Source organism: Ursus arctos, unplaced genomic scaffold, assembly GCF_023065955.2.
Source record: "Ursus arctos isolate Adak ecotype North America unplaced genomic scaffold, UrsArc2.0 scaffold_12, whole genome shotgun sequence".
Taxonomy (NCBI): domain Eukaryota; kingdom Metazoa; phylum Chordata; class Mammalia; order Carnivora; family Ursidae; genus Ursus; species Ursus arctos.
Genome location: NW_026622786.1, coordinates 17,471,732 through 17,494,078, shown reverse-complemented (window position 1 = coordinate 17,494,078; position 22,347 = coordinate 17,471,732). Strand labels below are relative to the sequence as shown.

The window sequence follows — 22,347 nt, the reverse complement described above, 5'->3', positions numbered from 1 at the left end:
TCTGGGCAGGTCCTGTGTTACAGGACAGATTGCTTAAGGCTGTCAACCCTAAAGGTCAATAGTTCTACAGCTGAGTCCACAAGTAAGCTAACCATCCCCTAAGCAAAGTTTGTTTTCTGTCAACTCCTGTCTCGTGTTCCTTCCTATTTTCCTTTCACTCTCCTTGAGCCATCTTACACCTTCCTCATCCAACCTCCCTTTGAGAAAAGAGCTCATGATTTTACCCTGTTCAGTTACACTATTTGCTTCAGAATTTATCATTTGTGCTTTTATGTCTAATTAGGAGTAAAAAGTTTAATATCTGATTAAAGAAATTTCAAGAATTGGGTACAGGAATTGGGAGGACAGAGTGGTCTTCTATGAGCCTACATATGTTAGTGGGACTCTTCGTATTAAAGATGGGGAGATGAAATTTTCAAAAATTTTAAAAAACAATCATTTTCCCCACTTCTGGAAAAATGAAGCTCATCTTTCAAAATCATTAGCCATATACTGAAATATACTTTTTCTCCTTTTCACTTTCTTTCAAGTTTACTTCTTATGATTTTTATAATACCTCCGTGAGTCATTTAGGTATTAAAATCCCCATTTTATAGATGAGAAATTTGAGGACATAAGGTTAAATAGCTTTAAGACTATTCTGAGAGAACAAAGATAAATTTAACTCTGACAAGACGAATGAATATTTTAATGGTCTTTCAGATAACATCATAAAGTATAATTTAAGTTCATAAACAATGAATTTGAAAACTTGTAAATAACATAGTATAGAAATAGCAGCTCTGATTAGCATTATTCATTCTAGACCTACAGACTGAATGCCTATTTTACTAGGCACTAGAGATAAAGAGATGAAAGCCATGGTTCCTATCTTTCTGGAGTGCTCTAACCAGGAAGGGAGAACAATGAACAGACCATGAGGATACACAAGAAGTGTTATGACAGGAACGCTTTGGTTCAGAGAAAACCTCAAAGGAGGTGCCCCAAAACTGAGCCTTGATGGTAAAGAAGGATTTAGCTAAGAGAACGGGAAGTAGAAGGGAAAATTCAGACAGAAGGTAAAATATGCATCAATAGCTAAAGGTTTGAAAAAACATGTCTTCTATGAAAAAGATTCTTCCCAATTGAACTCAGGTTTTTTTCCCCAGGTTAAAATGAGGAAAATATATCTGTTAAAAAAAAAAAAAACACCTGGACCATCTGAATGGTTAATTACAAGCAGAACTGTAATCAGTGCTAAATATAGCAGGCTCATGGGAAGTAAAATTTCTTGACATGGTAAACTAAGACAAGGGTCCACCTGCTGCATGCAAACATGACAACTGTGCTTTAGGGCTAAGATGGTAGCAAAGGGGATTTAAAAAAAAACTTATTTCAATTCAATTTAGTTAACATATACTGTATTATTAGTTTCAGGAGTAGAATTTAGTGATTCATCACTTGCATGTAACACCCAGTGCTCATTACGTCAAATGCCCTCCTTAATGCCCATCACCCAGTTACCCCAACCCCCAACCCACCTCCCCTCCAGCAACACTCAGTTTGTTTCCTCGAGTTAAGAGTCTTTTATGGGAAACAAACTGAGGGCTTCAGAGGGGAGGGCGGTGGAGGAATGGGATAGGCTGGTGATGGGTATTAAGGAGGGCACATATTGCATGGTGCACTGGGTGTTATACGCAAGTAATGAATCATGGAACTTTACATCAAAAACTAGGGATGTACTGTATGGTGACTAACATAATAAAAAAATACTATAAAAAAAATAAAATATCAGCTGCATATCTCCATTCAAAAAAAAAAAAAGTCTTTTATGGTTTGCAAAGGGGAAGTTAACACCTTCTTGCCCCTGGCCAAGTCAAGAGCCACCTCTTCCCCTTCCCCCCACCTTTGCCTCTGGAAGCAGGGTAGGAAGGGATACTTCCCTCAGGAGAAATCTCTCTAGTTCTCGCCAAGCTCAGTTTATTTTCTGACTTTTCAGTTTTTCCTTTGAGGCAAAGAGTTAAAAATTTAAAAATCAAAAACTTCTACATAAAGCAATGCTGTGTTTCCTGATTGTTCTACCAAAGAAGAACTAAACTGCTTTTAAAAATGTGTTTTTTTCTTTAGAGGTGTTAAGAATTATAAATGATTCTCCTAAAACAAAGGTAGGATAGTCTAATATACAGAACGATGGCAGGAGACCAGAAGTCTGAAAAATAGTCTAATTTTAATTCTGCAAATACCAGCTTACATAGAGATGGATGATAAATTTGGCCCTTTAAAACCACAATTCTAATTTACCCTCTTTATGGAGATTTCTGTGAATTAATCAGAATGTGTGTAAAAACATTTTCACTCCTTAGAATAAAGATCATGTAGATGCATGATTTTTAAGTGTGAAGTATCACAACTATTTTCTAGGTTATTTAACTTTCATTGTGGATAAAAATATATATTTTTGGCACACTGATTACAGTTCTACTGCTTATAATTGCCTTTTGGTTCCAATTAGCTTACAAAATTCTCCCTGTGGAACATTTGGGTATTCATAAATGACAATGGAGCAAATAAAAGCCCATGATATAGGACACAGGATCCTCACAGTTTCATAAGCTTTATTCTACAAAGAAAACACATAAAGCTCTTTATTGTAAAAAAACAAAAAACCCATAGATGGCATGGCATGATGCAGTTTCTAATAGGAATAGTCTCTCTGAGCATGAAGGATGTTCTCCTTCCTAAGTCCTTATTATCACATATCGAAACAACTTGAAAGCAACAGGTTCATCTTCAGTCCAATGACATGATCAGAATGGTTCCATATGTTGTCACTCTCAGTAAAAACGAGGCCTTACACCTGCACTAGGAAATGTACTCTAAATGGCCAATTTCCTCTTTTATATTCATTTCACTTGAGGACAATTTTATGGAACTTTCAAGGAAAGAGAAGACAACAAAGACGACAAGAAAAAGCTGCCAAAATGAATCCCTTCAATGCAAGGACTGTACAGAGAATATTTTTACAGCTCAATTGTCAACTCATTGTTTGAAAGAAGTTATAATGAAAATGTAGATACCCACTCACTTTGATAGCATTAGAAATTACTGTTGTTATAATAATAATACAGACTAGACTATAATAGCTATTCATAGAAAGTTCCTGATAGAAAGTGGATAATTTGTATTCTCTGGACATAGAGTATGTAGAAAACATGACAGTCTACAATAAATTTCAACTTTCTACACTAATGAGTGAAGCGACTCACTTGAAAAAACAGAGGAGAAAACAGTTTAGTTGTAAAAGCATAATTTCTTGAAATTTTCCAAATAAGCCAAAGCACTTAACTAGTACAAAAGACATTTTTGAAATTCAAATGCAAAGCCACTGTAATATTGCAATAACTAATCTATAGTGTTATCCACAGTTTTAACTTCACACGTATTTGTAACAATATGATTATAAAAGCGTTAACACAAAACTCAACATGGAAACCAGCTGCATCACCTATCCTGAGCTTTGATCATTCCTTAGGTCATTAAACCACAAGGTTAGAAACCAGCTGTCTTTTTTTGTGATCGCCCCAGTACAAAACATGAAGTCAGACACAAAGTACTTGGACAGATATACGGATGAAATAGTAGGAGCTACTATTTCATGAGCACTGGGCTAGACCTCTTTCACATATCATTTATTTTATTCTGTGTGCATGTTAGAGATGATAAAACTGAGGCCCTTATAAAACATTTTACAGATGATAAAACTGAGAGTAATCTATGTAAGGACATGATGCCAATAGATGGCAGAATCAGTAACTGCTACTCAGCAAAACGAGCTACAATTTCCTAAATTCTAATGCAGAAAAGAAAAACAATTTACTTTTCTGGTGCTAATTATGTGCAGTCTCAAATGAGACCAAACCAACTGGGTAGGGACCAAAAAGGAGGTGCCTAAAAACTATCTTCTCAGAAGCAGTTAAACACACACACACACACACACACACACACACACACACACACACGTATCTCCAGTGCACAGTCACATCCTTTAGGATGCAAACCATAAAGTACTTGTCTTCTCTGAGTATGAATATCAACAAAGTAATGTACACGGACCCATTGTAAGGACACCTAAAAAGTCCTATAACTGGAAAGGATCAAAACAGCAACATTCTTTACACATTTAGATTCAATACAGAGAAAGATTTTTGTTCAGAAAGTTTTAAAATATGTCATTCTAAATAATGCCAGTAAGTACACAGAGTAGGTACACATCCAGACCAGCTTCCTACATATACCTTCCATATGTACAGTCTGTAAAACAAAAGCTGATTTTATCATGATAGCCTTGGAGAATTGCAAGATGTGAAATAGCTTTTGAATCCAAGAAAACACTTCCATCAAGTTCAGTATGAAGTCTGTGGCGAATGTATTTTAATTGCATACTGGTTTTTTAAAAATGTTCCATTTGGTAACTATCAGACACAAAGTATTGAGTTCGCTGTAACACCTTATCTTGTAGCTATGCTTAATAAGTTGGTTTGCTACCAATGACCAATGAGTAAACTGGGAATAATGTCATAACTCTATGGATCACCCTAGTCAAGGGCTTACATTAAATTTATCTAGAGTTGTGTTGAACCCAGACCAATTGTACCCTGATCTCTGGAAGTGGGGTTGTGTGTAAACATGATTGCAAAGCCCTCAGATGACTCAGAGTTGTGAGCACAGACAGCAAAAGAAGAAACTAAGCCACATTGTGATTGAGTAACTTGACCCAAGCCCTACAGATGCATGACTTGAATCAGGTTTTTCTCACAGTGCCACTGCTCCTTTCAGTAAGGCTAGAATCTGTTGGCTAAAAAAATCCTTTGACTGGCTAAGAAGTACATATAAGACCCTTCTGACTCATGCACCATCCTTGTTGAAAACGTTAGATGAACTTTTAATTTATCTCTGAATATTCAAACATATTGCTAGGTCCCAGCAAGCATGATGGATCTTCTAAAGACAGGAGACACAATGTCAAACCAATAATTGGAGTTGATAATTGAAATGTGAGCAGTGTCTGAGTAGTGAGTACAGAGTTGACACTCAATATATATTTGCTGATCTGAAATAAATGTGCTAATTGTTTTTCTCTGTTCTAGACATTAGCCTTACTTGGTGCTATCAGCCGTCTCCCCCTCAACAGATATATACATGCACTTTGTCATACAATGGTCTCATTTCTCTTACAATTTTCCTGAGAGTTTCCAAAGCCATTATACCATCATACCAGAAAAGCTTCATGCTTCCAGGCTGTTGAGGGGAAATGACAAATAATAATGTCTTTCTTATTGTCTAAAAAAGAACAGGAGGCAATACAATTTAGTGAAAAGAACACTGGGCTTCCAGTTCTTCATGTAAGGATCCTGCTAGTCATCACTCTGCCTACCAAGTAAAACACTGAATAGATTGAAAAAAAAAAATCAACAATTCTTGGATCCATACGAGAGGGAAAGATACAGGACAAACCTCAGCCCCCAGGACCGGAGAGACAGACTGGCAAATACAGGGAGTCACAGCTTACTAGGGCAGAGACTCCCCCAGCAGACCCTGCTGTGGGATCCGGTGCCAGTGCTGGGCTAGGAAAACCCGAACTGATATGGACAAATTGCTGAAGGTTCAGTGCGTACAACTCTGACAGTTAAACAGGCCAGGGGAGCAGTCATAGGGGAAACCCACAGTATTGTAAGACTACCCTTGGGAGCTCGGCTAGATTCATACAGTAAATATGACAGAAAAATCCCCAGCTTCTGGCAAAAGAAGGTGAAAAGGCCCTCTGCATTTTTTTTTTTTTTAAGATGTATTTGTTTGAGAGCGAGCGAGCACATGCATGTGAGTGGGGGGAGAGGCAGATGGAGAGGGAAAGAAGCAGACTCCCCAGTGTGCGGAGAAGCCCCTTGTGCAGGTTTGGATCTGACAACCCTGAGATCAAGACCTGAGCTGAAATCAAGAGTCAGACGCTCCTCCCACTGAGCCACCCAGGTGCTCCCGCTCTGCTCTTCTTAATAAGACGTGCCCTCAGGGAAAACCAGTTAAAGGAAGCCTGACCTGCCGGGGTGTTATCAGAGTCTAACTGACCTGGGGAAAGGAAATACTCAACTCTAGCTCACTTTACCCATCCTGTCCCACCATGGCAGGGAGAAAAAAAAAAAGACAAACAACACTTGTGAAGTTCATTGTCCAGAGGCATAGGCTCACTAAAACAGAAATATACCTGGGAAATCCCTAAATATTTGTTAACTAAATAATGCACTTCTAAATAACCCATAAGAAGAAAGTGAAAAAGTGAAAAAAAATACTAGAAAGTATTTAAAGATGAACAAAAATGAAAATACCGAAAATTTCGAAAATTTTTAGGAGGCAGCAAAAGTAATACTTAGAAATGTATAGCACTAAATGCCTCTATTAGAAAAGAGAATACTCAAACCAATGAGGAACTTAAACTAGTAAAATGAGAACAAACTAAACCCACAATAAGGCAGTAATAAAGAACAAAGCAGAAATCAGTGAAATATGAAATGGAAAAACAGAACCAATGAAACAAAACCTTGTATGACATCAACAAAATTCATAAACTAATTAGATTGATCAAGGAAAAAAAGCAAAGGGAAATTATTACCTATGTCAGAAAAAGAGGTGACACCACCATAGCCAACACAAAAACTACTAAAGCTCACTCAAAAAAAAATCGATAACTCGAATAGCCATATATTTACTAAGGAAACTGAAACTGTAATTAAAAAAACAAAAAAACAACCTTCCTGCAAAGGAAACTGCAGGCCTCGAGAGCTTTCCTGATAAATTCTATAAAACACTTAACGAAAAAATAATGCTGATTCTATAAAAACTCTTTCAGATAATTTAAGAGAAAGGAATATTTCCCCATTCTTTGAGTGTTAAACTATTACCAAACCGGGACAAAGACATTACACAAAAATAAAACAATAAATAAAAAGGACAATATATTATTAACAGTTGGGGTTTATCTCAGGAAAGCAAGATTGGTTTGATATCTGAAAATCAAGGTAATTCACCAAATTAATAAATTAAAAAATGATAAAATCATTTCAGTTGATGCAGAAAGAGCATTTGGTAAAATCCAACATGCATTACTGATTAAAAAAAACAAACAAAAAACTTTCAGCAAACTAGGCCTCGCATGGAACATCCTCAACTTGATAACATATATTTATAAAAAACTACAGATAACATCATACCTAATGATAAAGGACTTAATGCTTTCACCCCTAAGGTCAGGAATAAAGCAAGTATATACCTTTTCCCTAATTCTAGTAAACATTTTCCTGGAGGTTCTAGCCATTGTCACAAGGCAAGAAAGAAATAGAAAGCATTCAGATTGCAAAGGAAGAAGTAAAACCATGTTTATTCACTGACAACACGATTGTCTATACTTTAAAAATCTGCTAGAATTGGGGTGCCTGGGTGGCTCAGCTGGTTAAGTGTTTAACTCTTGATTTTGTCCCAGGTCATGATCTTAGGGTCATGAGATTGAGCCCTGTGTCCAGCTTCAAGCTCAGTGCCGAGTCTGCTTGAGATTCTCTCTCTCCCTCTCCTTCTATCCCTCTCCCCTCCCCCGCTCACTCGCTCACTCTCTGAAAAATAAATCTTTTAAAAAATCTGCTAGAATTCTAATTGAATTAATCAGAATTCCTATGAGTGAGCTTAACAAGGTTGTAGGGTAAAAGATCAATTAACAAAAATCAATTATATTTCTATACACTAGCAATAAACAGAAATTGAAATTTTAAAACCACCATTTATAATATCAAATGAAATATGAAATAATTAAGGATATACGACAAAAGATGTGCATATCCTTCACTCTGACAATGATAAAACAGTGCTGAGAAATTAAAGGCCTAAATAAATGAAGAGATATACCATGCTCAGTGGTCAGAAGACTCAATATTCTTACTAATCTATAATTCAACACAATCCCAATAAAAATTGCAGCAACCTTCTATTGGTGAGATCGATAAGAGGTCTCCAAAATTCATATGAAATACAAAACACCTAGAAGAGCCAAAACACCTTTGGAAAGAAAAAATCTGGAGGACCAACACGGTCTGATCTTAAGACATTATTTGTTGCAATAATCAAAACAGCATTGTATTAGTTTAAAGATGGAGAGAGATCAGTAGAACTGAATACAGAATCCAGAAACCTACCAATACATACACAGACAACTGATTTCCCACAAAAGTGCAGAGGCAATCCAGTGGAGAAATAACTATTGTTTCAACAAATGGTGCTGGAACACAAGGATATCCGTATGCAAAAAAATGAACACCATTCTTGGAAAAAATGAACACATATTCAAAAATAACTCAAGATGGCCTATAAAGCTAAATATAAAGCCTAAAACTGTAAAACTTCTAGAAGACAATGCAGGAGACTATCTTTGTATCCTTGCGGTAGGCAAATATTTCTTAAATACAATGCTCACATGAATGATCCTTAAAGTAACAAATTAACAAACTGGATTACATCAAAGTAAAAGCTTCTGTTATACATACAACATTATTAAGATAATAAAAAGTCAAGCAACAAGCTAGGAGAAAATAGATGGAAATAATATATTTTATTAAGCACTTGGGGGCACCTGGCTGGCTCCGTTGGTTAAGCGTCTGACTCTTGATTTCTGCTCAGGTCAAGATCTCAGGGTTGTGAGATCAAGCCTGGCACTGGGCTCTGCACTCAGTGGGGAGTCTGCTTGAGATTCTTTCCCTCTCCTTCTCCCTCTGCCCCTCCCCCCACTTGCATGTGTTCTCTTTCTAAAAATCTTAAAAAAAAAAAAAACTTGTACCCAAAATATACGAGGAACTCTTAAATAAGAAATAAGAAACTACATTTCAATAAGAAAATACACAGCCCATAAAAAAATTCGACAAAATTTTTGAACAAGCACTTCAACGGTGAAGGTATATGGATGGTAAATCAGCACACAGACAGATGTTCAATATCATTAGTCATTAGAGAAATGCAAATCAAAACCACAATAAGATACCACCATACACCTGTTAGAACAGATAAAATTTAAACGACTGACCACACCCACTGTTGGTGAGGATATTATCAGAGCACCTAGAATGGTCATATACAGCTGGTAGAAATGTTAATAGTCAAATCTCTTAGAAAAACAGTTTGGTAATCTCTCAAAAAGTTAAACATATATCTACATATAATCCAACCATCCCCCTTTCAGTATTTCCCTAAAAATGAAGCATATATCCTTATAAAGACTTAACACTTAAAAGTTCATAGAAGCTTTATTTGTAATAGCCCCAACTGGTCATAATAGGCTAAAGGATAAATTGTGCTATACCCATACATAGAATAATAGTAAGCAATACGAAGAAAGAACTTCTTTCATTTAGCATAACATCCTCCAAGTTCTTCCACACTTTTGCAAATGGCAGGATTTCCTTCTTTTGAAAATCTGAAAAATATCCCATTGTGTGTGCATGTATATATACTGTGTGTATACATACATACGTACTGTATGTATGTATATGTACTGTGTATATCCCATTGTGTGTGCATGTATATATACTGTGTGTATACATACGTACTGTATGTATGTATATGTACTGTGTATATCCCATTGTGTATGCATGTATATATACTGTGTGTACATCACATTTTCTTTATCCATTAGTCCACTGAGGGACATGAGGTTATACTTCTGTGCCTTGCCTATACTTACGTGAAGAATCTAAAACAGTCAAACTCTTGGAAAGAGAGAACAGAATAGTGGTTGCCAGGGGCTGGTGTAAACAGGAAATGGGGCAGTATTAGTCCAAGGGCACAAAATTCAAATTGTGCAAGATGAGTAAGTCCTGGCAATCTACTGCACAGCATAGAGTCTGCATTTAATAATACTGTATTATATACTTAAAAATCTGCTAAGTGGCTAAGTCTTAAATGGTATCACATAAATAAATAAATGAAGAGGGCACGGGGAAACTTTTGGAGGTGAAGGATAGGTTTACGGCATAAATTGTGGTGATGGCTTCAAAGATTTATACTTATGTCCAAGTCTTGTCAAGTTGCACACGTTAAATGTATATAGTTTTTGTATTCCAATTATACAATCAATAAAGTGGGTTTTTTTAAATAAAACCATTATTATGCAAATGACATGGTTTAGTCTCAAAATAATTATGTTGAGTGAAAGCCATACAAAAACTGATACTATATGATGTACTATATAAAATTCCTTTTTTTTTTTTTTGATGTACACTATGAGATTCTGAAACATGCGAACTCATGGTCTGAAAGCAGAACAGTGCCTGCTTGGGATTGAGGAAGGGCAACAGGTAGAAGCACGAGGGGGAAATTACAAAGGGGCACACACAAAAACTTTGGGGGCTGGTTTTTATCATCCCGATTAATGATGTTTCACTTGTATATTCATTTGTCAAAACTTACAAGTCGTACACTTTAAATACATGCAGTGTATTATGTATTGCAACACTTTTTTTTTAAGTGGCATTAGTGATCCGAGTAGGAGTACTTTCTGCAGGAGACTACATTATAAATAGGGCATAAGGAGGGAGAGACCAAATACAGACTACTCTCTCAAGAAGTTTAGTTTTGAGACTGGAAGAGGGAGACTAATGTAACCAGATAGAAGGTTGAGTTCATGTGTTTTAAGATGGGAGGGGTTTAAGTATATATATTTGCCACAGGAAAGGAGCCAGTGGAGAGAATGGAGTTGAAAATGTAGGAGCCAAGAGCCAGCTGATGAAATGTGGGATGAAAAACCCATGAAGAAAAAGAAGTCCTGAGTCAGAGCAATCTTACAGGTACACATGCAGGTATGTTTTGTTTTGGGGGTAGAATGTGCAGGACTAGACTGAAGAGTTGGTAGAATTTCAGTCTGCCACTCTATCTCTTCTGTTTTTGGAAAGAATGAGGTGTGAGAGGGAGGGGTGGGCTACTACAGAGGAATAGTGGAGTTTTGGAAAACTCATTGGCCACAGCATTGGCCACAGTGGTTGGAGATAAATGTTCAATCTAGGAGCATTCATCTGTAACAAAATGGCAGACCAAAAATAGTGTTAAGCCAACAAAATAACTATCATTTATACATGTACACAATGGATTATTATCCACCAGTTCTTCCCTGCTCTCTCCACCCCTAACCAAACTTCACTTATGTGCTAATCTTTCTGTTGAGCCCACACCCTCTTCCCTCAGCACACAATAGATTTTTAACAAACTCTTTAATTTTATTGGGAAATATTTCTAACACACACATGAAAATAGAGAATACTTCAGTGAACAGCAATGTTCTACCATCCAGCTTTATCAAATCTTAACCCTATACCATACTGCCTCACCTACCACAATCCTTAGACCAAATACAGGCTTACTGCAAGGGAGAGATTTCATCACCAGCAAACAACAACATGCTCGCTTACTTTTCACATTTCATACATTTCATGAATAATGCCCAGAGCACCTCTGAGAACGTCAGTATTTCTGTGGGTAGGCACAAATCAAATATGGCCAGAAATGGCCACTGGCAAACTAATTAGGTGGTTCCCCTGAAATGAACTGTTAATATGTTAAAGCAATGCAAATTAGATCATACCCACGGGTCCTGGATTTGGAACAAATGCTCTGGCAAAGTACGAATTTTTAATAAAAATGGTAATTATGATTCGAAGCATTGATCCTATTTTTCTTTAGTGTCCTAATGTTCACTGCCACTTTGGCATCGGTAAACACGGGAAGGCTAGTAAAAAATATTCTTCCCCACCTCATGTAAAATTTCTGAAGCTGAAAGCGTGCAGTTTCTAAAGAAAGAGCTTTATTCTTTAAGCAGCAATAAATCATCCATTAAGTGAAAACAAAAACCAAACCGAACCACTGTCATCTGGATAGTACCTGCCAAAACAGACTGTGTGCATCTCCTCTCAGCAGTTCGACCGTATCCCCAGCCTGGATATGTAGTGGGGGTCCTTCATGGAGGGCTGGGGGCGGGGCTCCGGTATAGTTCTTAATGACCTGCATCTTTGGTAAACCTGAAAATAAGCAACACAACTGTCAGAATTGAGAAAAGAATGACGTGTGCAGCCTGAATGTACTTTAAAATAAAAACAAGGCCATTAACATTAAAAAGTTTTAATAGCACCAAGGCCAAGTAAACATTTGAAGTAACGACAATGGAATGCTTTTCAACCTTCTTATTATTTGAGAAGCTAATGGAATAAGACATATTTATCCCTTGATCCTTTACATACTTTTCCTTTCCCTCACCATCAATCTCTTTTTAGTTGAAAAAATATTTCTTTCAGCTGATGCCTGCTTCATAAAAAACATATCACGTACAGTTTAATGGAAAAGAATCAATTTTTTCATCAACTCTATCCTTTCTGCCTATTACTTTCCTCTTGGGCATTGGCTGATTTCATCACTACAGAGGCTCACCCCTTTCTGTGTATGTATCACAGTGCCCAGTATAAGGCTCATATCTTAAGGTTATCTTTGTAATTCAAAAGCAAAAAGGTGATGGATGTGCCACTGCAATACTTAAGACATTTATATGGAGAAATTCTTCAGGCTCAAATTTAGGCTTGCAAAACAGACCCAATAAAGGGAACGTGTCTAAGCCAATAGCATCAATGACACTTGAAATACAGATCCATCCTTTTTCTTTGTATTTCGAAGAACGCGCAGTGAAGGCCTCAGTTCAATATTTTGAGAACAGCTTCAACTGCACCCAGGCCTAACCACACCAATATTGGTCACAAATGGACAACTTCACAGTCCCCCGTTCATTTAGAGGTGAGAAGCTCCCTCCCGTGAGAGCGAGCACTCATAAACATGATATTCGGCGCACATTCAGGAACTCGAGCCATGGCTTATTACCCTCCAAGACTTTTTATTCTGATGACCGACCGTGGTGAAGCCGTAACTGGCTGGAAAGGCTGCACCCGATAGAGGAGGAGCGCGTGTGATGGCCCTTTGGTTCTAGGTGTCCAAGTTCCCTAGAAAACGTTGTCCAGGTTACACAGACCTCACCACGACATGAAATGCTCTTGCCAACAGTTTAATCAAGTCCTCACCATCCTTTTTCAACAACCACCCTGGATGGGGGAACACAAGTGTGGCTGTAAATTAGGCAGAACTGAAAAGCTTTAGTCAACACTTTCTTATCAAGCCATCATCCATCAGAAGGCAGGAGGACTGAAAAACCTTGGGCCCTTCACCCCAATTTAGCTGCTGTAACTGCTGAGGCATGTTAAAAGTTGCTACATCTCCCCTTGGCTTCAGTTGTTGTGCCACAGAACCCCCGGAGGGATGGCTTTCATCCCACGTCTTTCACGGAGTGTTTCCCTACCAGATGTTATAAGGTGGCGCCCTTACACAAACAGCAGACTTTATTGTCTTTCCCAAAAACAACACTCGACAGAACTCTTCTCAGTCGAGTGTTTATCAGACTTGCTCTCAACACACTGTATATGCCTTGAGTATTGAAAGAGCTTATTTTATGCTTTCTATCAAGTTGCTGTTGTTTATTTTATGTGTAACCTAAATATTTCCTGCACACAACTGATTTAGAAGTTCAAAAGATGGAAGCGAATGCAGTCTAAAGCAGAATTTTTTAGATAGAGTCTGGTCTGAGTGGTCGTTATTCCATGTTAGGGGGGGCAGAGTTCTGGTTAGCCTCAGTTTTATTGAGCATTTTTCGGGCAAGTAAAGCATTTCATTCAGTAGGCTCCCTTGATAATTTTGCTTTTATGTCAGTTTTAAAATAAAGGCTGAAGACAAGAAACAAGAGTTTTTTGATGTGGCCTCAAAGACTGGGACCAGTGAGGTGCTTGGAAGGGCTCTGTCCCTCCCTGCACTTGTCTCTGTGGCCAAGACCCACAGAGACAAAACCAAGCAGTACTTGATGGAAACAACAGTTCTGGGATTGCCAACATGCCCAAGTTAGTCCATTCTCAAGAAAATGATAGAAAATGTGTAAAGTCTAGATCTAGGGGGAAAAAATTAATGACATTTCACCAACCAAATACAAACTAGGGATTAACACATGGCATACCCAGGCGACAAAGAAGGCTGTGAAATGTAAGACAGGGAACAACGTTGCCTTATTGATCTCTCTTGATGGACTGGAATGCCCATTACACATGGCTGACGAAAATCCTATTTAAAATGTAAAGCATCACATATATTAATATACTCTGGTCAAGAAATGAGACCTCAGCAGTCTTAAAACTTACTTAGAACTAAGTCATCTTTGAAACGATGGACTTGGTTTTTATAGTCTTATGTATTGCTAATTTTTTCATTTACTGCATCTCTTCTGCTATAACTTTCTTCTTGGTTATGAACTTCCTTTGGGAAGTTGATCTAGAAGCGCGCTAGCACAGGGTATGCTGCTGACCTCATTCCTAAAACAGAATTGGGTGACCTTTGCCAAGAATCACGGTTGAGCCCGGGGAATAGCCAAAAAGACACTGCTATTAACCTGCATTCAGCCATGAGTGACTTTCAAGATACAGCATTTATTTGATTCACATGTTTTTTTGTGGGATGAGTTAGGGGTTTATAATGGAATTTATATTTTTTAGTCATTTGTTAGAATAATCTCGGGCTCTTTATTTCTGATAGGTCAGCACTTCCCATTTCAGGATGATCTGTCATCAGGGCAACAGGGCTCCAGAGATCAAAGAATAAAAGGGATGGAGCAAGGCCACTGTGACATGATGGATTCTGACACCTTGACCTTGCCTCTGGTGCTTGCATGTAAGAGGAGTTCTATAATACTAGTGTTACTAATGGTTTATATTCCTTCCTATTATTAAAAAAAAAGACATGGTAACATAGCTAAGAAGGTGAACATAATCCCATTAACAGATAGATAAAAATGCAATTAAAATAAGAAGAGAGAGTGGGTTCAACTTCATGTCAGCACTCAACCATCAATATAATTGTTAACACAATCTAATGCCACAGCAGGCATCACACCTCATAAATGAGATCAAGAATGGAGAAGAAATTAGATTTACAGATACTCATATTTCAAATAGCCATTTAGTGTTGATTTACTGCAGGTTTTCTTCTCTCCTTATAAAATACTCCTGACAGGTTCTAACCTCTCTTTAAAAATGTCCAGCACAGAATATTCACTACATGTCCTTATGATGACTCATTGTTGTGTAGTTTCTTAACAAGCTCTATGTAAAATTTACACCAAGATCTCTGTGTAACTTCTCTCCATTGACCTGCCTCCTTCCATCTGGAGTTATGCTGAAGGCGGCAAATCTCCTTTTTATAGATTAGCCTTTCAAAATTTGTTCGGGCTTAAAATCCCTAGTTATTCACATTTTCCTCTAGTTATCCATACTTCAAGGAATTCTGAGATGCAAAACGTTATTAATCTACAAAAGTAGATGATAGTTTCCCTCATTAACTCTGACCAATCGGAAATAACCAAAAGTTTTTCTAAAAAATGATTTTAAAAATATAAATTCCATTATATTATAAAATCACAGCTCATCCCAGCAAGCTGCTTCTTTCCTCTTGGATAAACACAGACCCGAGCATTGTTTAGTTTCTTTCTGCTCCAGAACATCATTTATAATGGATAGGCTGGTACAGTTACAGGGCTGCTCGTCCAAATCTATGAATTTGTTGTGCAACTACCCTCAGATATTAAACGCAAAATAATCGTATATAATTTCGACATGTACCGTTAAGCAATGTAGGAAGTTCCCAAAACTTTAATCACTTATCTTTATCTAAAGGAATATAATTAAAATGGCTAAGACTAATTAGAGCTCCTGCCAAATGTTATTTTAGCTTGTTTCATTCCCTACAACAAATGTTTTGCTGTGCAGCTAACTAAATCCTTGATATGTAACTTCTGGACAGTTTTGCCCTTTAACTTTTGTTCACGCTAGTCATTATACTTGGTCTTAAATCAGACAAGGTCCCCAAGTCATCTTATGCATGAAGAATTAACAAACTGAACAACTGGCAATATGAAAATTATGGCTCTACTCCAGTAATAGTCCTCAGGTTCCAGTTAAATAAAACTGAAGCCAGTGTAATTACGAGGCATGCTAGAGTTTTCCAGAACAATATGTAAGTGAAAGGGGATCTGAAGCAAGATTTCCTTCCAAATTTGACTTCAATGCCACTAAGAATGACACACGCCAAGAAATTTTTTGAAAATAATTTTTTAAAGTTAATTCTAAGCAGAATCCTATTTGAAAGTTTGCCAGATAGAAACTATTTCACTGACAATTTTCACATAAACCCTCAAACTTCAGTGAAAAGCCTCCTGTACCACTGTCAACCGCTTGGCTTCTAAGAAGAGGGATGGCCACAACATAGTGTTTATACACGATGCTGATACCACTGCCCTAATGCAACGGGCTTCCCCGGGGCAATAACGTAGAGAAGAGTGCTACGTACTAGATAAATGGGCCGTCAGTAACGTGCTGGCCTTTCACCTCTGAGGCCTAATTTAATCTAAACACAGCCACATTAAAAAATAATTCGTTCTACAAGATGTCAGAGAATGTAGTTGATTTATCCGGGGAAGCTGATTACAAGCATCACATATTCACTCATTCCTTCAATGCCCTGAGCACTCCATGAGTTCTGGGCATGGTGGTTTGACAACAGAGCAAGGACTTGCTTCCTGCCCTCAGAGAGCCTACAGTCTACTGACGAGGCAGGTGAACTCCAATACAACTGGGCATGGGCTCTTGGCCAGTGGGAATTTTTTCAAAATATGCCTATCAATAAAAATTTCAGGGAATGTTTTTTGTAAGTCTTCAGTAGAACCCTGAAATATTTATTTTATGTTTCTATAAGTTTTCTAGGTGTGGTTTCCAAATCCTAGCCAGGTTTGGGAATCACACTTTGTGGGTACATGAGCAATTCATCATGACCAACAACCACCGGTTCCAAACCTGCTTTTGAGAAAGCTACACCAAACTCAGTGCTGGCTGGCCGCCTGCCAGCTAAATCCTCTTTACATTAATGTCTGGGCTCTTCCCGACAGAAGTTCACGATCGAACCATAGTGTCCGATGAGCGGGCTGAGCAGAACGAGCAGCTGGCAAGTTAGGTAGCTAGGATGCTGGGCTTCCCCTGCCCACCACACCTCCTAGCGCTCTTTCCAACCAAGCAGTGCACTTTCATCCACTTGTTGGTCTTCACAGAGAAGCAAAAGGAGCCTGATAATGGAAACCATCTGTTACAACAGAAACAGACATTTTGGTGGAAAACAAACTGGTCTGAAGAACGAATTGTTCACAAAGGGAACACTCCCCACCAGTGATTTCAAAAATGTTCACCCAGGGAAGGCTACTCTTTCCTTTTATATACAATGATGAATCAGATGAAGGAAATAGCATGATCACTCCTCATATAAAAACAAGGATCAGAGATACGTTCCTCCGACTTTATAAACACAACTACTCACTCTTTGGCACTACTTATAGGAGTATTAGTAAATCAGGGGTGAAACATATAACACTTCCTGAAAGTTCTTTTTTTTTCTCCATTCACTAAAAAGATTTTATAGGCTACCAAATATAAAATCACTACAAAATTTCATGTGTTATTTTAAAATCCATGCCAATTTAGTATTCTGTTCCATCAAATGTGTGCGTTTTAGTGAAAAGAAATGTTTCCCTAAAATCCTTAAGTAAGATTAAAGATCTACGAGAATGTGCCATGTATTTGTCGGACCTCTCAAAAATGACCGCTGCCTAGGGGTGTGAAGAGTTCAGTTAAAAAACACAGCCTGAGTTACCTCAACATCTTCTTTGAAGAATGAAAAAGAACACAATCATGCAATTTCAAAGTAAGAACATTGCCACCTACTCCAACCACCTCATCTTCTATCATAAAAAACTAAGATTCGGAGTGGTAAATAAAACTGTCTGAAGTCAAACAGCTAGCTAGAAGCAGAACTGTAACTAGAGCCCTACATACCAACTGGTAGTTCAGTCCTCCAGGCTGAAGACCCGTCATTCTCTGGAACCTGCAGGGACCAGGACCGTGGCAGAAAAGAGCTCTCCTATATGCACTGATAGATGTTTGGGGATCATCTGATTCCCGGCTGGGTGTCCAGCATTATCTTGGGGAGCAGGAAAAGGGGAGGTAGAACTCCCCTTCAAGTGGTGAAAGATTGTGCGCTCCCCAAGATTAGGCAAATTCCAGGAGGAAGTAAAGCACCGTGCTGGTGTATTCTAAAGACAGGGCTTCAAATCTCAATTCAGAAACAGGTACTGGGTGAGAGAGTGACCAGGCTGTGTGTATGGCTGAAGGTGGGAGGTTTCCTTAGGAGAAGAAATCCTAAGGTCTGAGGAGAAAGCAGTAATCATGTGGGAGGAGGCGGAGGTGGGTGGTGGGGATTAACAGGCAAGGGGAACAATAAACACGAACACTGAGACTGGAATGAGCTTGAAGTACCTGCGGGCCAGAAAAATGGTCAGTGACATTGCGGGAAAGCAATTAATGAAGTTCAAAATTGACATACGTAGTCTGATGGTCTACCTCATTTTATCACTCCTCGTGTACATGTATCCTATTGAATTTTTTGAAATCTATTGAATAGGTCAAAGGTGCTCATTAACATACTCCATCTTCTTCCTGGCATCTGCTGGCTGTTGCCTACACACCCAGCTCATGCCACACCCAAGGGGAACAATGTGACTTACTCCTCTTTTTCTCTGAGACTCACGTATCACTCCGGCTGAGAAGACGACTACCATTCTCTTAAGTGTGGGTTAAGTGTCTTAAACTGATGCTTCCTTAGATGTGCATGCTCACTGCTCTCCTACTTGCTGCATCCGAATTACTTAGACAGTACAAAGCGTACACACTAGGGCAAAAGCATCTTTCTATGTGCAGCTTTTGCCGAGTGTATGTATGCTAGACTGTGACCACCTTGGTGACAAAGATTAGGCTCTTTATCTCAATGAATTCTTTTGGAAGACAGAAAGAAAAACTTAGCTCTTCTTTCCCAGGAGCCACCCGTCCAAACACACAGGCACACACACCCATCACACCATCAAAATGGCGCTCTCATCAACCATTTCTTTCCATCTTTATCTCTACCACTCAGTTCAAGCATTAGCTTTCAAATTGACCTTTCCTAATCCACTCTTAGAATGCTCAACTGTCTTTCACGTAGCCACAGGAATGACTTCTTAAAAATATAAAATCTATAATAGCACTCTCCTATTTAAAATTCTTCCCACTGCCCTGAGAATTAAATCTGAGCTCCTGGACCAAACTTACCAGACCATAGGTTTCCTGGCCCCTGATAATGCTCCAATCATCTTGTTCCAATCTCACACTTGCACACTGTTTTTTCATCATAACTGGCCTTTTTGTACTTGCTTAAACACCCTGAGCAAGTGGGTACACCCAAGACAGTCTATATTACGAACCCTAACTTGTAATTCATCTAGTGATTTACCTCTTACGTCTCCTCTCCTTTTCTATATATTTGAATTGCCTACGTCTACAGGATAAACATTTTCATAATCAAATTTAGCTTTTAATAAAAATGTTCAGTTTTTGTTGGACAAACTACCACTTCATCACTAGTTTTGACTTGCTTTGAACTGTATTCATTTGTGTTTTTACCTATAACTATCAATAGGCTACATGTAACTGAAATTTTGCAGGAAACGAAATTTTTAATGTACAGAATTGTGAACATTTTTCTTCAAAATCCTTAATAATGACTCTCAATAATTTATACTCATCCTAAGTACTCTTTAAGTTAGATAACTTGCATCACTTACGGGAAAAACACTTTTTTATTACTATATGCACAATTTCTTTATTGACATAAAATAACACAAGTTCTAACATAGAAAGTAGCCTATACTTTCTAAAACTGTGTGTTCTAGTCTCATCCTTCCATTCCCCCATCCCTTCTCTATTATTCTCTTTTCTCTGGACCTCCCTCCTTCCTGTGATACACTTGCTTGAGTAGTAGGGTACAAATTTTGTTGTATTTCCAAAGGATTCAGATGTGTGCAGATATGGTTTATTTATTTATTTTTAAAGATTTTATTTATTTATTTGACAGAGAGAGACTGTGAGAGAGGGAACACAAGCAAGGGTAGTGTGAGAGGGAAAAGCAGGCTTCCCGTGGAGCAGGGAGCCCAATGCGGGGCTCAATCCCAGGACCCTGGGATCATAACCTGAGCCGAAGGCAGACGCTTAACCAACTGAGCCACCCAGGCGCCCCAGCAGATATAGTTTATTGATTTATAAGTTAAAATGAAGCGCATATGCCGTTGGTATTTCGGACTGGCAAAGGCTCAGAGAAAGCAAATGTCTCTGCTCTGGACCATCGTTTCAATATGCCTTTTTTTTTTTTTTGAGGCCTGGATTCCTTAGATCAGAGACCAAAAATCAACAAATCTACATAAAAATGCACATAGAGTGCACAATCTCTTTACCCTTCTTTTAAACATTCTTTTATAATCAACTCTGAACTAGGATAACAGAAGAGAAGAGTCATTTCCCCTTTATAAAATGGCACTATACTGAAATGATTAACTTGGATTTTATAAACTTGTACGAGCCCACTTTCAAACAGGATCCACAGCCCTCACAAGAGCTGGCGGGGAGCTCGGAGGTTTAGTCTCTCCCCTGTTGTTTACCCTGATTTTTTTTTCCCCCTCCTTAAACTTCTTCTGAAATGAAAAAGTAATTCAATTCAGGTACCACTCAGTTACAATCTTATAAATTTGTACGTGAGCAGATTGAGTAGATAAATGTATCAGTTTGAAATCGAATGTGTAACTATCGCTCAAAACTAGTGATATTTCCTAAGAGGAGGCTGGCTGTGTATCTTCTTTTGAATGTGGTAAAAATTTTGTTTATATTCCTTTTCACTGGAGCCAAAGATCAACAACCAACATATTTATATAAGAATATACATACACGGAAAATACTGTCCCCTTCTCAGGAACATTCCTTCTTAACGCTATCTATAGTAAGGAGAGGGAACGATAACAGAAACCACACTGTGTTGTGTATTCTTTTGAAATAACAGTGCTCTGACAATGGAAACACTATACACTAGCATGAATAGTGACTCTATCAAAGAAAGTTCTTAGGACAGTCTAGCCAAACATTTTCATTTACATATGAAACTATGTGCATTTCCCACAAATGTACATATAGTTAAAAGCAAAAAATGATGTCCTTCTCAACACCAAGCTATCACCTGTTAAGGGTGTAATCCCGGATTGACTAGGAAAGATAAGGGAAGATTATGGAAAGGTGATACATGATTACTTCAGATCTTAATACTTAACGAATAAATCACTACCTTCCCCCACAGAAGCTGGGAAAGAATCAGATTCAAAATATTCCAGTGGGAATGCTAGCAAGCAACAACAGACGCAGCAAACTACTATAGGAAGTTCAGAGATTTCACTTCAAAACCTCTACAGCCCTGAGATTATCATACTGTGAGTATATATTTCACCTCCTTCCTATAAATTGATTGGGAATGCTAAAAAATTAAGATATTTGTCTATAAACTTATGTCCTTTATAATCTTACAATTTAAGATACTTGGAAATCTAGGTAGAATATACGGACTTCAGGGAGTGTGTGTGTGCGTGCGCACGTGTGTGTGTGTGTGTGTGTGTGTGTGTACTTTGCCCTTCCAAGTCTTCATTTTTTTCTCTCCTTATCAGTTCAATGCTATTCTCTGCCTGTTTTTTTTTTTTTCCTGTTCTTACTTTTCTTAAGGTTAGTCTTATTCTCTCCTTGAATTTTTAGCTTCCTATCTTTTTTTCCTACACAAAAAGCTTCTTTCACCAACGTCAGGTATCAGAATTATGTTATGGTTTCAACTTGTTCAAATTTAGCATAATAAGCTATTTAAATGGTTAGACATACAGTTGCTTCCAATCATCTGAAAAATAAAAATGAAATGGAACCCACATCCTAAGGATATAAAAAAAATAATATAAAAGTAGTAATTATTAAAATATAGAGGGTAGACTACAAAGAAAACTACAAACGTTAAAGTATTAAGAAATTGTGCCAAGAAGTTATGAATCATCTAGAAGGCCGTTACACTGGTTAAAACAGGATTATGCAGAGAAAACATACTAAAATAGTACTTTTAGTTCTGCCTTACTTCTCAACATACCAGTGACACTTAACACAAAGTTCACATGCAATTACAGTCCACAACAACACCTGAATATGACACATAGTCTATTAATAGGACACTTAATTCTAAAACCAAACCACTGATTTCTCACTAACTTTATACACCAGG

General features: G+C 37.9%; 1 protein-coding gene across 2 annotated transcripts in view; it reads right to left on the bottom strand.

Moving 5' to 3' along the window:
• VAV3 (vav guanine nucleotide exchange factor 3) overlaps positions 1 to 22,347 on the bottom strand; it is a 340,276-nt gene that overhangs the window by 51,950 nt on the left and 265,979 nt on the right. For both annotated transcript variants that reach the window (XM_057310419.1, XM_026484676.4), the window contains one exon: positions 11,941 to 12,077. In XM_057310419.1, the coding sequence (XP_057166402.1) occupies positions 11,941 to 12,077 (137 nt within the window). The remainder of the gene's footprint in view (positions 1 to 11,940; positions 12,078 to 22,347) is intronic.